Source organism: Sus scrofa, chromosome 18, assembly GCF_000003025.6.
Source record: "Sus scrofa isolate TJ Tabasco breed Duroc chromosome 18, Sscrofa11.1, whole genome shotgun sequence".
NCBI classification, from domain to species: Eukaryota; Metazoa; Chordata; class Mammalia; order Artiodactyla; family Suidae; genus Sus; species Sus scrofa.
The window spans coordinates 30,166,229-30,181,602 of record NC_010460.4 but is presented as its reverse complement, the minus strand read 5'-3'; the positions used below and the strand labels follow the sequence as shown (position 1 = coordinate 30,181,602).

Here is a 15,374-nt window from a genome sequence, read left to right as displayed (position 1 = left end):
AAATCATATTTGTGTATTTTTTAAAGTCTGGACTATTATACATATATTTTTATATACCATACTGCTCATATTATTTTATATATTTAGGCTATTAGCTATTAACTATATCTTTAAAAAATGATAAACACTAGCTAACTTTAAAAAAAAAAAAAGAATTTACTAAAAATTATAAGAAGGCTTACCATGACTTGGCATAGTGGTCTCACCATGTACTCTGGGAAGAAGCCACTTTCTTCAAGAAGCCTCTCTAGACCCCCACAGGTCTGGGTTACTCAGGCCTCCCATGTGATCCTATGTCTAATTGTGGGTATATTGGTTCCTCTCTTCCACCAATGAGTTCCTTAGGAATGGGAACTAAGGAAACCTTCTCTCTGCTAACCATTGGTAGAATATAAAACATAGGACATCTGGCAGGAAAGCAAGAGATGTTTGATAAATGGATAAATCAAGGAGTGGGTAAAGCTACATTTTTACAGTGATCCTGTCCATTTTGCATTCAGAATTATTTGTATTCTGTGAATATCAAGAGAACAACTTTTTAAAGATATAAATTATCTTCACAAGTAAGAGAAATAAAATAGGAACAGTAAGGAGGGATGCAAAAAAGAATTGCAACCAAGTTTCACTGTGTTTGAAAAGGAAAAAGAGCTATCTCTCTGACACCTAAATTTCCTCATACACATATATCAAACTTAGAGAAACTTGTCACATTGGCCATGTGTCCCTAAGACAAGGAAATGGGGGTTTCAATATGTGACCAGCTCTATGATGCCTGCAAGGAACTCAGATGGAGAATCTCTTAATCCCCTGCTCTGGTCTTAAACATTAGCACATGGGAGTCATGCCTGCTTCTCTGCAAACGATCATATCTCACACACAAGGCCAAGTCTGTCATAAGATTAGGCAATGTTCTCTTAGTTCTGGTGTATCTACTGGAGTGTTTCCATTTTCCAGTAATAGAAATTCCCACCCAAACTGGCTAAAATATTAAATGAGAATTTGCTTAAACCACAGAAAAGACATGTGATAAGGCAGGATTTAGGTGATAATAGTGTTCCAGTCATGACAACTCTCTGGAATTCTCAAAGTTCCTTCCCACATCTATAAGCTTTGTCCTTGTGCTAACTTTACTCCAGATGATGAAATGGAATAAAGTAATAGGACCCACATGCTGCCCTGTTCACAGACATGGAGAGACAGCAAGCAAATCACTTTGTAAAACCATTAAATGAAGGTCCTGAGCTTCATGAACTTTATTACCTTTGAAGCAATTATGTTGCCAAGGAAAAGGCATGAGCCAGTTGTTGTAAGCCTGAGTTACCTGAACCAATTCCCACTGCAAGAATACACACTTGAAACTCAGGATGGAATCAGTTGTACTAGAGTGACACAGCTTCTTCCCAAGGGAGAGAAGCTAGTCTATGTCATTCCCATACTGTTGAAGAAGGCTCCAAATGCTTTTGCCATTTTTCAAATGTTTTAGAGTATGTTTTTGACATACTGGTAGTAAATGCCTTCTAATACTCATGAGTCACCTCTATCCACAAGGTATACCATACATGACTGACTCAAGAAGTATCTAGGCACAGTTTTCTAACCACACCACTTCAATCATTATTATAAAGAAGGAGTTTTAATAAATAACTTGCCTATATCCTAACAGGTAATAATTTAGTCATGGCAAAATTGCAGAATAAATAATTTAATATTGCCAGAGACACCTGGTCAGCATTCTAGCCCACAAGCAAATCCGAACTTCTGTCCTATCATGAGATCCACTTGGAAAACGATGCTGTCACAGGAAGATATGCAGGTGATATTTGCAGAAGTAGGAGACTACCTGTCTCTGTGCCCATGTCTCCTAATGGATTCTTCCTCTTTCTCTACAATACAGCACATTGGCCTTTCTATTCCTCAGACAGACAAAGTTGTTTCCATAGTGAGGCCTTTTTAACATTTACTCTCTCTTCCACCTGGGCTGGTCCTTTGTGCATCTTGTACACTCACAGCCTTGTGATCTCTGTTCAAATATCACCAAATCTGTGATGCTGTCCTTGATCACAAGTTCAAAGCACATATCTTTGCTCTCATCACTCTCTATAATATTATCACCCTTTATTTTCTTCATAGGACTAATAATACCAGAGTATTATATATATTTTTACTAAATTTTACCATGTACTTTTATTAAATTTGTAAATTGTCCAACAACAAATACCACCTTTGTGATGAAAAGTGCAAAGAGCTTAGAGGGAGAAGCTGTGATCTGGGTTACGTAATCTAAGACCTGTCACTCATTACTTTTATACTGAGATTTTGGATCTTTATGATGTATAAATGAATTATTGTCTAGGGAAGCACTTTGAAAATTATAAAATTCTATGCACCTCAAATTCTTTCTGTACTAACCAAGTTGTCAGATAGATAGATGATAGATAGATGGATAGGTGGATAGATAGATAGATAGACAGACATACAGACAGACAGAAATGCTGGAATGGGTAATAGAAACTATGATAATAGCATTCCACCAAATAGTTTACCTAAAAATTTAATAAATAAAAAGAGAGAAACACCTTATCTTTGGTAATAGTTACCATAGCTATTATGTGCTGGGCTCTAAATAAATATATGCAGGAAGTTGTACTAAATTCTTTATGTACTTTCTCTTATTTAATCCTCACTAACAACTTAATACATTGCTTATTAACTTTCTTGCCATTTTACTCATGAAGAGACTGATACACAGAGAGATTAAATGAATCCTAAATGTTGAACGGCCCTTAAATTGCAGAGCAGGGACTTGAGCCAATTTTGTCTAACTACAAGGGCTATGCGGCTCTCTCTCAACTGTTACAAATATCTTAAATATTAATGCAGCTCAGCATCTAATCTGAATGTATCTAAGACTCTGCATTTTCTTATATGTTAAATGAATGTGATCTATCTGGAAAAATACCTCAAGTGATTGGGGCTACTCAAAACAGTTACTGGAGACAGTAGAACCTAGAGTGGTGAATACAAACTGAAAAATAAAGTCATTCAAAACCTCAAACTTCTTCCTTTCATGAGCAATAAAAAAAAAATAGACCAACTTTTTTTCATTGAAGTAATATATCTTCATCACTTTTTCTTCTTCACCCTCATCCTCTTCCTCCTCCCTCTTTTCCCTTCTATTTTTTGTCTTCCCTCTTATCTTTCTCTCTCCTCTTTTACTTCCTTTAATTCTTAGCCCCTCTATCTTTCTTTTTCTGTTTTTGCCTTTTCTGAGACCATATTCATGCTAACAGGTTTGAATATCAAGTCTATTGAGCAGTCCCCATATCTTGCACACACTCTTCAGTCATCTACAAAAACTATAGATATTTCACTGTTCTCACTAATAAACTATGCATACTACTTACAAAACTCTAAATTGAGTGCTTTTAAAACTCAAGTCTACACAGGTATTATGATTTTCCTTTTTTTTTTTTTTGGCTTTGTTTTGGCTTTTCTTGGGCGGCTCCCGTGGCATATGGAGGTTCCCAGGCTAGGGGTCGAATTGGAGCTGTAGCCACTGGCCTACACCAGAGCCACAGCAACGCGGGATCCGAGCCGCGTCTGCAACCTACACCACAGCTCACGGCAAAGCCGGATCCTTAACCCACTGAGCAAGGGCAGGGATCGAACCCGCAACCTCATGGTTCCTTGTCGGATTCGTTAACCACTGAGCCACGACGGGAACTCCTGATTTTCCTTATTTTTAAGGTGTAAAGTCTTGAATTAATTCTTTACTGTGTATTCCTTCATCTACTGACAAATTCCAAGTCCTACTCATCCAGTAAATCTTTATTGAAGAAATAATTGTATTGTAAGTACTATGTCAATTGTTCCTGTAGCTAAACTGAGGTCCCAAAATCCGGGTACTAGCATTTGTGTCTGAAACCAATTGACCTAGGATTCTAACCTTAGTTCTATGATGGTGACTGATCACACAAATTCTCCTATCTCAGTTGAGCACTGTTTAGCAAGAAAATGATGAAGTCTCATCTTCTTCTAACCATAGCTGGAAAAGGTTCTCTGTTTTCAAGAATCTGTATAATTAGATTGGGCCCATTTAGAAATATCTCCCACTTTAAGATCCTTAATTTAAGCACCTCTGCAAAGTCCCATTTGCCGTTAAGGTAATCACAGGCTCCAAGAATTGGAACGTGGACTCCTTGGAGGGGGAGCTATTATTCTGCCTCCTACAGGGGTCTTAAAGCTAACGTTTGTGTTGAGTGGAGATCTAGCTGCATTTTAAGAATCCTCCCCCAAATAAGTACATTTAACTCTACTACCATTTTGCTTCATCTGCCTTTTTTGTCTTCAAACCAGAAAGTTAGGATTGTCATTGGTTAAAGAGATGTGGAAACTAAGATTGTAGCAAGTACTATGGGAAAATGAAGAGAAAGTACTATGGGAGAAATAGAGACAACTGGGTCTGTAAACCATCAATATAAATGTATAATGTATCTTAATTTGTCTTTGACTAAATTCATTTACATATGCTTCAAATTTTAAGAAAATAATAAAAAGCTATGTAGTGAAAATATTCCCACATCTTCTCCCCCTTTTATGCAAATATTAGGTTCTTGTACATCCTTAAATAGCTTATTGTTGCAGATACAGCAAATACAAATACATATTCCTACCTATCTCTTTATCACCCAAAAGAGAATGATCTATTTATATGTACATATGTAGAATATGTAGACTATTAATGGAAAGAGGCAAGATTTATTGGGAATTATTGGGCATTCACAGACGTGTGGGAAGGGCATTTAAAAGATAAACATAGGGTTTAATGATGCATTTTATACTAAAAAGAAAAAGAGCATGCTTATCGCCTGTCTGGGAAGTTATTTGAGAACAGTATGCCTCAGTTCACCATCTCACTATACTTCCTCCTCCTCCACCTCTCTTCCTACACACACACACACATACACACACACACACACACACACACACACACACACTGAAAGAAGTACTTTCTTACTCTGGACCTTGGAGAAGTGACACAAAGATCCTTTGACCAAATACCTGAATAATTTGGGTCCTATGTGACAAAGACATGAGAAGAGCTAATTACTCCAAATAAGTCTAAATTTTCTGACTTCAAAGAGTTACATTCCATGGCCAAAAGTATTCTTGAGCCTCCTAAATCACTCACAGTGGTCTGTTTGCCTCTGCTTAAAGAACCCTTCTCTCTTCCTTGAACAGCGTTAGCCCCCACTCAGCCTTTAGATCTCAGCTTCCCTGAGACTGGTCCAGATGCCCCAATCTGTGCTTCCATAATGCCCTTAATTCTGCTAGTATAGCACATACTATAATATATTGAAAGTTCAGATTTTATATTCTCCTCAGCAACAACCATTTTTTCTTTGGGGAATCCTTATTAAAGAAACAGTGAATGAATTAATGGATGAATTCTAGAATAGCAGATTTTTCTATATCCATTGTTGCAATATTTGATATTATTTTCACCTCTGAAACATCTTTTAAATAAACTGAAAGAACATATAAATACTTATCTCACTGCAATTAAAAGAACTGACAAAGAGGTTGGAAAAGATTCATTTCAACGAATGGTCATAGCCTCGAGTGAATGCCATTTCATTATCTGAAGATCTTGATGCTTGCACACTTTCCTTACCTATAATTAACCACCAACTAATAATTTATTAATGAAATAACATGTTAAGCAAAATACTATGTTAAATAATGTGAGATATAAAGAAAGCTAGGATATAATTTTTGCTTCCAATGCCCATCCATCTACTGAAGAAGGCAATAAATGAATGACTATGGAAAGTATCAATACGTGGAGTTTCCTGATCTAGTGGCTAGCTTTTTTCACTACTATGGCACGGTTCAATCCGGGGTCTGGGAACTGAAATCTCACACATATCAAGCCACTGTCCACAGCAACTATACAAAAAAAAAAATTAATACAATGATAGATTTTTAAGCAGCATCTACCTTCTACAGCCAGCAAGGACTCTAACAGTGATAACTCTTGACTAGGGTGGTAAGAAAACAGTCAAAGCAGGAAAATCTTGAAGTGGCCTTAGATTAAAGAAGGCCAGACCAGGATGGAAGTTGGAAGAACTATCTTTATTGATTTGAGGACCTGGATAGAAAAAGTAATTTATCTATATCTGAAACCCACTTTTTACATTCCCCAATGAATAAATAGAAATTTAATGCCAGGATTAATAAAATCTCACAGATCTCCTCTTCCTGTTCTCAGGAATATTAGAATGTGTTTTATACAATTACATACTGCTTCTAACATAGAGTGATTGTAAAGTCTTAAAGGACTTAGAAACCTTCTTGTTCTATGTAATTACATGAATTAAGTATTTTTGAAGAGATAACCATGTAACTCAACACCATTTTTCTCCACAAAAACACACAGAATCGCCTTTAACTTGTGTAAGCAAATAAATTATAATCTTGACTATTGTATTGTTTGCAGCAATTTAATTTTTTCTGAACATAGCTCTTATTCTATTATAATGCTTGAATGATTCACATGCAATGTTTCCAATCCACTTTTCTTGGCTTGTGAAACTTTTTAACAAAATGTTAGCATTTGCAAGCACCAGATGTTTTGACATAAGGAGAAGCAATATGTAAATTTTAATCCATGCTAGGAACAATAGCCTTCAGGCAACTTTTTCTTATTACATGAATTATATACTTAACCACATTGTGGTCGATCCTATCAAAATCATCACCATCTAGAATGTTGTACTCTTGTCTTATAGTTGCCAATTAATGGGACTGATATATATTTAACATGATGGGTATCCAATATTTAACCAATAAACCTTATTATATTTTACCACTTAATCACCCTACAGCAGGTGATAATAATAATAGCAACTTTTCAGGTGGGTTTTAATATTCCTTTTGGTGACCAATTAAAATCAATGTTTGTATTATATCTAAATGGTTTATAACTGCACATATCACTTATTTTAACAAAAAATATTAAAAACCTGTTATAACTTTCTTTATCTTTTCCATCTTTTTGACTTAACTCAGAGTAAGATGTGTGTGTGTGTGTGTGTGTGTGTGTGTGTCTAACAGAACAGATTTGGGGATACCTTCAAATGTTGACTAGATATAGGTTCCAATAAAAAGTAACATACAAATAGCATATTCTTATATGTGGAGTCATTCCTAATATTTCCAATATCAAGAAACTAGAAAAAATTTATAAGCTGCCTGTGGGCAGACATGTATCTATACACAAATACACTGTACATGTAGATATACTTACAATAAACAGGTATAGAATACATTTAGTCATCCATTTTTTTCAGTATATTATAGTGTCAAAAAATCATCCTGACTTACCTTTATTTATTAGATTAGTTATTCCTCTCTACACAGAAATTATTATATTGACCTATTCTTTGGCACTGATGATGCATTAAGAAAAATATTTATCTGATATAACACTTTTTTAAAAAGAAGTGAACCTAAATTTGAACACAGAATTACATCTTTTACACTCAACTCAGAGCCATCCTGTTCTATTATTTTTGAAGCAGGTATATAGAAAAACATTTCCATAAACACGGTATTAAGTATTAGAAAGTCTTAACATTTAACTAAGTTCTTATTAATTTCGTTATCAAGGGACAGGCCTAGTCAATACAAATTAGCAGCTTTAAAATGTTTTACATATTAAAATACAGTTTTCCATTTATCCTAGATTGTCTGGGGACTATCTAGTATATTAAGAGATTTTGCAGTTTCTTAGAGATTTCATTGCTACAATTATGCCTGTTAGCAATTTTGCAATATTTTGATAAATATTTTCCATAAATCAAAACCATAACAGCATGAAGAACCATATGGCAGGAGACTATATTTAAAACTGTAACCATTATTTTCATTAATAAGGAAATTATTGGATCACTGTTTTCAGCATGGACTATGAAGTAAGAAGTTGTCAGTTCTGAAGCCTCCTGGCTGTTAAGTATCCTTCCAGATGATTAACCCACATTCTGTATTTTCCAGTGTAGTCTATATACAAAGGGAGAACAAAAAGTATATTAAAGCATTTAATAATTCTATGTTTTCATTATATATATATATATGTAAAGAAAATATTGGTACATTTTAAAAAGTATGCGTACAAAGATTCATATATGTATTAGAGAACACCAAAGCTCTCTATTTTCTTAGAAAATAAGACGCATTGCTTTGTTATTAAAAATGAAAAATAGTGGTAGTTATAAATTCTACAGTCTTATTACATTAACAATGTTTTCTTGATCTAACCAATGTTAGATTAAAATTATAGGAATATTACTTCAGCTATTCATATATATAAAATACTACTAAAGTCAAAGATTTTTAACTACATTGTTATTATTAAGATTAAATAGCTGAATTAATTTTAGACTTGTATGCCATAAGCAACTGCAATGCTATTAGGTAAAATCTTTGGATTTAGTTAGCTTTTAAACTTCAGTAACCACATATTAAAGAATACTATAATATATAACTTCTTGATTGCACATAATTCTTTCAACATATTTTGCATATTTTCTATTTTGTTTGTTATATATAGCCATCAGCTTTAAATAAAATATCAATAAAGTTTATTTCTGTGGAGAAGGCAGTTGAAAATACAGAATTTTTTAAATAAAATGGTGGTGCAGGAATAGCAGAGATAGAATTGCAAACACAAAAGTCTTTAACTTTATTCTTGAAGCCCGTTGGATAAATGTAGAAAAAATATATTTTACTGAAAATTTAATCGGTATAAAATACAATAGAAATCACTTTAATATGTAGAAATACATAAACAAATCAATTTATAAGAAAAAGATAAAACATTCCCTTTTATGTATAAAGCAGCAGATAGTATTTCATTTTTAAATTGATTGAATCCAGTGTGTTTTTTAATCAAAATATTGTCTGATAAAACCCTATATAGTCAAATTCTCTATGAATCTCACAGAAAAAAAAAAGCACAGGAAAATTTTGAGAGCTATTTTATCAGATTTTGAATACTTTACAAGTTATGAATCATATAAATGATAAAATATTGGTATATGCAATATAATGATTACAGGAATGTCATAGACACATTAGATCAGCAACACTCTAAATGTGTTAAGTATTTATTAAGTAAATTATTAAGTATTCATTTATTAATGAAATCTCTGTATATGTAACTTAACACTAACTCAAATTGACATCTTGTTCTTATCAATAAACAGGGCACGGGAAGGGCAAATATGTAACTCCATGAGGCAATTATAGGTTGTGCCATTAACAACGTTGAAGCAAAATTCAATCCTTCAGGTATTTTTGAGAAACCTAGTTGGTTGATCTAATGCTGATAACTCAGAAAAATGATTAATTGATTCTAGTTTTCATATACATCTTAGACATGATCAAGTCACTAAATTCAGCTTAGAGATATTATTAAAACATTGAAACATTTAGTTATACCTTTATTTATTTAAATATCAAAATTCCACAATACCAGAAAAGCAAAAAATACTTTTGTGATATCTTGAAGTTTAAGAAAATTCCAATATGACTCAATCAAACCAAGGAAAAAATAAATTCTTTTTTACCTGTGAAATCTAACTTCTTCCTTAACAGAAAGTTAAATGAGCATACTAAGTCAAGAAACTCATTGTGTCTATTTTTTTTTAAGTAAGAGCTAATAAATATTTTATGTACAGTCATGTGAGTAGAAAAGAATGAGTTAAAAAAAGAAGGAAGTTTATTTTTCGGTGTCCCTGGCTCATCTGGCTCTTTATTATTTAGAGTTTTGCACCCACATAAAGAAAGCTATAGTCACTGACATCACATCTATAACTAAGGAAATATGATATGTATATATATTCTCAGTTATGGAGAAGATTCAAGAAAAAAGGATACTAAAAGGAAAAAATAAAGTAAGAAAAGTTACATCAACTCATAAGAGGTCTTCGTTATTTTAAGATCACTGGAAGTTGGAAAGGTTTTTAATGTGAATCCATGATAAGGAAGCCAGTATTTTATAAAAAGTAGAGAAAAAAGATCAGATGGGACCTTATCATGAAAAGATAACTAAAAATACTAAAAATAAAATTATCTCATTTTTAATAAAATTTTTTGTGATTGCAATTATGCATTAATTCTTTGAATGAACAAGGCTTGGTTAATTGTGTATTAATATTCCAGTGATAGCTGATGTTGTGACAAAATTATTTGGTAAACAATATTTCTCATTTACTGTTTAGTCTTATTTCTGCAAAAATATTCTGGGCATCCATCAATTTTTCCAAGCATCTCTCTTGATCCTTAGATGTTAAAATAATTTGCTTGTGAATTTATATTTTTTAATCCCAAAGTTAATATTCATGAAAGATTTTATCTCAATTACATTAGTAATATAAAGTAGCATTTTAATTTTTAGGCTTCTCCCTTCTAGAAAATAAAGTCTATTTCTATTATGTCATTTTATCTTAGTTTTCAAAGGCTTCCACAACTTGCTACTAATATTTTCCACGGTTCCCAACAGGCATCTTCTAGTGTAGACAGATCTTTCTACTGTTATGTCTCACGAAGGCACTTCCCAACTTATTCTCACTTTTATCATTTGGTTGATATTCCCCTATTCAGCCTCCCCTTCACCAAATGTATACTTTTAAAAGAAGTTAGATTCTGCTGTACCCACATGCTTTTGTGATTCTTAAACCTTCATTCATTTTTATTTTCTCTGACCTTCTGTATTTGCAGTTTATGCTGTACAATGTAGACTTTAATTTTAAATGTCTTCTACATTTTGCTGTGGTTTCCAATGCAGTACTGTTAACTCCCTGAGGAGTAAGACCATATCTTTCTCATCTGTTCTACATTTTCACAGAATTCATTGCAGTTTTGAGTATGCCTCCATAAATACTCATTGATCAGATGGTCATTCAGGCAGGTCCGGCACAGAGCAACATGCTTGCTAAGTCAATTCCCAGTGCTTCAAAGAAGCTCAAGAGAAGAAAATTTGAGTGAAGGCCTATAGATATACATATTCTTAATAAATGCTAATAAAGCTAACAAAGATTGTATTCTAAGCACTTATAGGAATACAACTTTACCCTCCACTCAGAACTGAATACAATAAGCAAGATTTTCTGTTTTACCAATTATTTTATCAGTTGGCAACCCAATTTTCAATTTTGTCAATTTGTAGCAAAACTGTATGAACTAATTATTTTACATTCAATTTTGGAAATAATGCTGTTTTTTTTTTTAACAAATTGACAACTTGTCTTAGTAGGGGGACTTTTGATATTTTATTTGCTGAAACTAATTATCCAATATCTCATCTTGATGAAGAAAAAAGGATTTGGAATGTGATTTTAGATGCTACTTAGAAAAGCAGAAAACTGAAATAAAAAGAACACATACTATCAGCATTGTATACCTGTGGGGAAGGAAATATGTTTATGTGAAGTGATAAAATTCTAGGGAATATTCTTGAGGAAAATATTCAATGTGTTCCTTTTCTGAACTGAGCATGTCTCCACAGATATGCAAAGATGCTTTTAAAATTAGTGCAATTGAACTGACGAAAGGAATTTAGGTCTAATTTTAGAATCCAAAGTTTTTAGATTTTCTGTATTTTATTGTGGAAAATTTTAATTTCTATTATAGATTCACTTTTCAATTGCAAGTTACAGATAATCTATCTTTTAATTATTTCCCCTATAAGGCTTGAACTTTAGACAACATGTCCAAAAGACAATGGAGAAGGGTGATGAACTGCCCGATCTGTTGATCTTGATTCTTGAAAATTAATGTTGTCAGACTTGAATAGGAAGGAGATGGAAGTAAGAAAAAAAATTTATATTTCAGAAGATTTATTCTCTGCAGTCTGTTAGTTCCAATAGCACATCACAAAGTCACTACTTTAAAACATCAGTAGAGAGCTATTTTTTACGTTGTGTCTCTTTCCAGGAAAACAAAATTGAAGTAGATTTGGACTCAGTAGTCAAAGAGGAAAAAAATCTTTTTTAGCTCTCAATACCATGTTTCTTCTTCCTGTTAATTCTGTTGTTTCTAATCAGTTTTTCATGAACAATATATTCCTTTCAGTAGTATGTGAAACAAAGAACTTAAATGCATAGCACCAGCATAGAACTTCTTTCCAGTTGATGAATTGAGCCTGTTTATTTTTTATAATTCATCACCATCATCTGAACTAAAACTACTTCTCCTACTGCTCTCTTTGGAAACTGCGGGGGAAGTGGCAGATAGCAGAGGATCTGTTCCAAACGGAGATATTGTGTCATCCAGTAGCATATCATCCAATCGTTGTTCCTCTTTCAAAGCTGCACTAAATGATAAGTCTGTGAAGTGTGACAAAGGATCAGAGAAGGCCATAGCTTGATCACAGAGCTCAGGGCTTGTCCCCTGAGACAGAGTCAATTGTTGGCAACAGTCTACTGAATTTTGCTCAAGATGGCTCTGTTGTTTGGTGACATGAGCACCTAAATCAACTGTGCCAAGTGAAGCCAGGATTGGCAGACCATGAGCACGAGCCTGTAATTCTAGTTCCTGCAATTTCAAACAAGAATAATTAATAATTTTGAAAGTGAACTCAACTCTAGAGAATAAGCCATAAATAGATCTAAAATGTTAATAAGCACTCAAAATAAAAAGTAATTCACACCATATTCTTTGAAAACAACAGAGGAGGGTATATTTCTAATGCCTAAAAAATAACCCTGAGGAAAATATTCAGCATTTTAAAAAATTCTTCTCCTATTATTCTTTTTTTTAATAGTTATTTCCCCAATACATTTTTTTTCTACTGTACAGCATGGTGACCCAGTTACACATACATGTACACATACATTCTATTTTCGCATATAATGGTCCCATAGTGGCTCAGACTGCAATAGAACTATTTGGAGATAGTAGAAGTCTTCCATTCATTCTTCCTGATTAATTTCTCACTGTAGAACCATTTCATGGAAACAGAAATGTTTTACCTAGCAATAAGCTTGCATACATATTAAAGAGAAAAACTCTTCCTCAAGAGTTAGGAAAATCTATATTTTGAGATTCTGTGTCATTTGAACAGATGAGGAGTGACTTATAAACTGGCACTATATGCCTTGACGCAATGAAATCCATCGCAATGCTACTAAAGAAGTAAAAGAGGGAAAGGAAAATTTAGTGCCCAATATTATCTAGAGAAACAAAGGTTCTGCTTATTATTATTTTGAGGATGGTATAATGTTGTGTGTGTTTATAAAATTGTTTCTATTTTCTGCATTTTGCAGTTATTGTTATCTGTTACATATTTTTAAATCAATTTTGATCCTAGATTTCTATTCAATACATAATTGAATCACCTTAATTCATGAACTTCTAAAAGGCAGTAAAATTACCCTTAGGAAGGAAAAATAATTGTTAGTAACAAAAAATAAATGAGACCAATGAATAAAACCGATGCTGGGTAAGTCATAGGCTAAGCTACATGGTTCATGGCAATGTTCTTATAAAAACCTGAATCCGGAGTAGAAGCCGCCTGTTAGCCTGCTCTAATTTCTTCTGCCTGTGTTCTAATTCTCGAGCTCTCTGTTGTTCTTTTTGTAGCCACTTGATGTACTCCACTGATGCTTTTAGAATGGTTCCTTTGTTCCAGCGCATATCACTGTAGAACGGAGAGATAACCTTTTCACAATTGTGCATGTCAGCAGAATTCATAAGAACTTACAAAATCTTTTACATTAATATGAAATAATGATTTACATGACTATTATTCACTCTTAGATATTATTGCTTCTGAATAGAAATTTTAATAGAATAGTTAAGAAGCCCTTATATAGTAAAATTAATCCCAGAATGAAAATAAGTGTCAAAAGAAAGTAATAAAGTGACTTTTTGTGGGAGAGCTAAATGCAATATCATGATTCTACCATTACAGTTTTTATATTTTTAGTGAAAATTGCTTTTATTATTAACTCCAAGATTAAAATCTATGTGTGGTATTTCTGCATTAATGAACTAGGAAATGTACATTACTGAGGACTTAAGCCTAAATTTTTAAAGATCATTTCAAATATACCAATCTTTTAACCTACTTTCTAATAAGGTTGCTTTTATGCTTCTAAGAAAAAAAAAATAAGGTCCTTCCTGAATGGTGATCCTGAGTGATTTTGAAACAAATCAGAGTTTGGCAACATCAATTTATGCAATAGAGCAAAATGTTCTAGAATCATTAGGCAAGTTTTTCTGCACAGAAAGCATCAACATTGTTTTTAAAAAGCTGGATACCTATTTTTAAATATGTTTATGATAATTAAATACAATTAAACATTGCTGATAATCTTCAGGCTGTAACACAGAAAAAATATTTTATTAAAACGTATTTTTAGACATGAGAAATGATATATCTGGAATTATAGATCAGGCTACTGATTTTAATGTCTAAAAACATGCACCAGTATATTTAATACTATTGGACATGTACATATGTATGGAGACAATGTGTACGGAGAATGAGGCCAAACTAGAAGTTAATCAGAGCTGCTGGGAAAATTTTGGATGAATTTTCAATTTAGAGTCATGAGGTTTCTTTCAATACAACAGAAAGTAAGCTCGTAGGGAAATTTTAAAAAGACATTACACTGCATGTATTTTTAGTTCATGTGATCTACATGGAATACATGGAACTTAACATGTATTTCTAAACTGCTCAGAGATTGGAAAATACAGATTATGAAAAATCTGACTGGCATATGCCTAATTGGAAGTTCAGGTTCAATGACAATTCTATTAGCTTTAACAAATTAAAGGAAGATGCATGTTTCTACCACAGGTGAAAATGTTTATTGGGTGAAAATGCTGGGATAAGCCACCTTCAACTAAAATACACCAAACCATGTCAGTGTCTGTCTCAAGGTTGAAAATGCTTTGTCAGTTGTTTGGACCATAACAGCTGTTGAGTTCATTTCACTCAGAGTGGTTTATCTAGAGGTGGGATAGATAAGGGGAAAAAAAGCCTACTACTGTCATTAAATCAAGAAAGTATCTGTGGATGAAAAGTGTAGTAAACTCCTGAATTAAAACTCTAAGCAGCAGCAGGAGGCTTATGGTTCTAATTTTGTTTCATTTCTTTTCATGAAGAGAAAAGAAGGTACAGGATGAAATGATTAACATTAGTCAGCTGTGAAGTTTAAGATACTGTTTATCAGGTCTAAAATAAACCTTCAAGGTGGTGGTGGAAACCACATATTTTCCTGTAATATCTACTTGATGTCATGTCACTGAAATTTTAAAAGTTTAGTCTATTTTAAAGTCATTTTAATAAATGCAGTTTTCTT

The 15,374-nt window shown here is 33.0% G+C and overlaps 1 protein-coding gene across 1 annotated transcript in view; it reads right to left on the bottom strand.

Annotated features, from left to right (window-relative positions):
* The window catches only part of TFEC (transcription factor EC), a 279,833-nt gene that overhangs the window by 78,624 nt on the left and 185,835 nt on the right, over nt 1-15,374 (bottom strand). Inside the window, 3 exon segments of the mRNA XM_013990837.2 lie at nt 183-407; nt 7,387-12,597; nt 13,555-13,702. Coding sequence (XP_013846291.2) covers nt 12,217-12,597; nt 13,555-13,702 — 529 coding nt within the window. The 3' untranslated portion in view covers nt 183-407; nt 7,387-12,216.